Source organism: Grammomys surdaster, unplaced genomic scaffold (genome assembly GCF_004785775.1).
Source record: "Grammomys surdaster isolate TR1022 unplaced genomic scaffold, NIH_TR_1.0 136, whole genome shotgun sequence".
NCBI classification, from domain to species: Eukaryota; Metazoa; Chordata; class Mammalia; order Rodentia; family Muridae; genus Grammomys; species Grammomys surdaster.
Genome location: NW_021604594.1, coordinates 4072069 through 4073029, shown reverse-complemented (window position 1 = coordinate 4073029; position 961 = coordinate 4072069). Strand labels below are relative to the sequence as shown.

Here is a 961-nt window from a genome sequence, read left to right as displayed (position 1 = left end):
TGCCCAGCCTTAGTCAGTTTTCTAATTAGATGTTAAAAATGCAAATTTTAGTTTCAGAGTTACATAGTTCAGTGCTTGGCATTAACTGTAGAATTGCCTGCCACTAAGGAAACTAACCTAATACATATTTCTTCTTTCTGTTTTTTTTTTTTTTTTTTTGTCGTGACATGTGTTTCAATAGGTTATTTCTGACAGACAAACACCAAAGAAGGATGAAAGTCTTGTGTCCAGAGCGATGGAGTACATGTTTGGTTGGTAGTACAGTAGAGCTGGACTGAGCCGTTAGCAGAAGGCTGCCAGTTGCCTTGGGTTAGTTGTATAACCATCCTGGCAGTGTTGGATACCCATCTCAGATACAGCTTTTACAATCCTTTGTTTAAGGAAACAGCCCATTTGTAGCTTGCACTTTAAAAGATGGCCGTGATACACCTGAAGAGAAGATGTCCAGCTGGCATTTTGTGCTTCTGTCACGTAGTGCATGCTTAGTGCCGTGTACTCGGTGTCTCCTGCAGTAAATTAAATGATTGAGCTTGAAGTGAGTCTCATTGGCTTTCATGAGAAGATGAATTTCACAGAGAGCGACAGCTGCTTTACCAAGACACAGTGATTATAATTAGCAATTTGAATTATGGTCTTAATTTAGATAATATTTAATATCTTTGTATATGTCTTGTGGATTGTCATCTTTCATGTTCTTTTTAAAAACCATCTACTACTAATGTTTCCTAATAAACTTTGTCAATTTTTATGTGCTAAACATTTGTTTGGAAGGTTGATTTATTGTAGTTTTAAGGGTTCACTGAAATAATAGAAAACATGTTAATAACTTATTCCTACAGTCCAGATTTTATTACCATTACATTATGTCATATTTTATTTCCTTTATCCTTTTGTTTGAGTACTTCTTAGATTTGAGATATTTTCCATCTAAATATTTGGATAAATAAACATTTCTAAAGAG

General features: G+C 34.7%; 1 protein-coding gene across 1 annotated transcript in view; it reads left to right on the top strand.

The window, feature by feature from the left end:
• Nup35 (nucleoporin 35) overlaps window positions 1–757 on the top strand; it is a 23972-nt gene extending 23215 nt beyond the window's left edge. The window contains exon 9 of the mRNA XM_028762926.1: window positions 182–757. Within this exon, the coding sequence (XP_028618759.1) occupies window positions 182–259 (78 nt within the window). The 3' untranslated portion in view covers window positions 260–757. The remainder of the gene's footprint in view (window positions 1–181) is intronic.
• The last annotated feature ends 204 nt before the right edge of the window (window positions 758–961 follow it).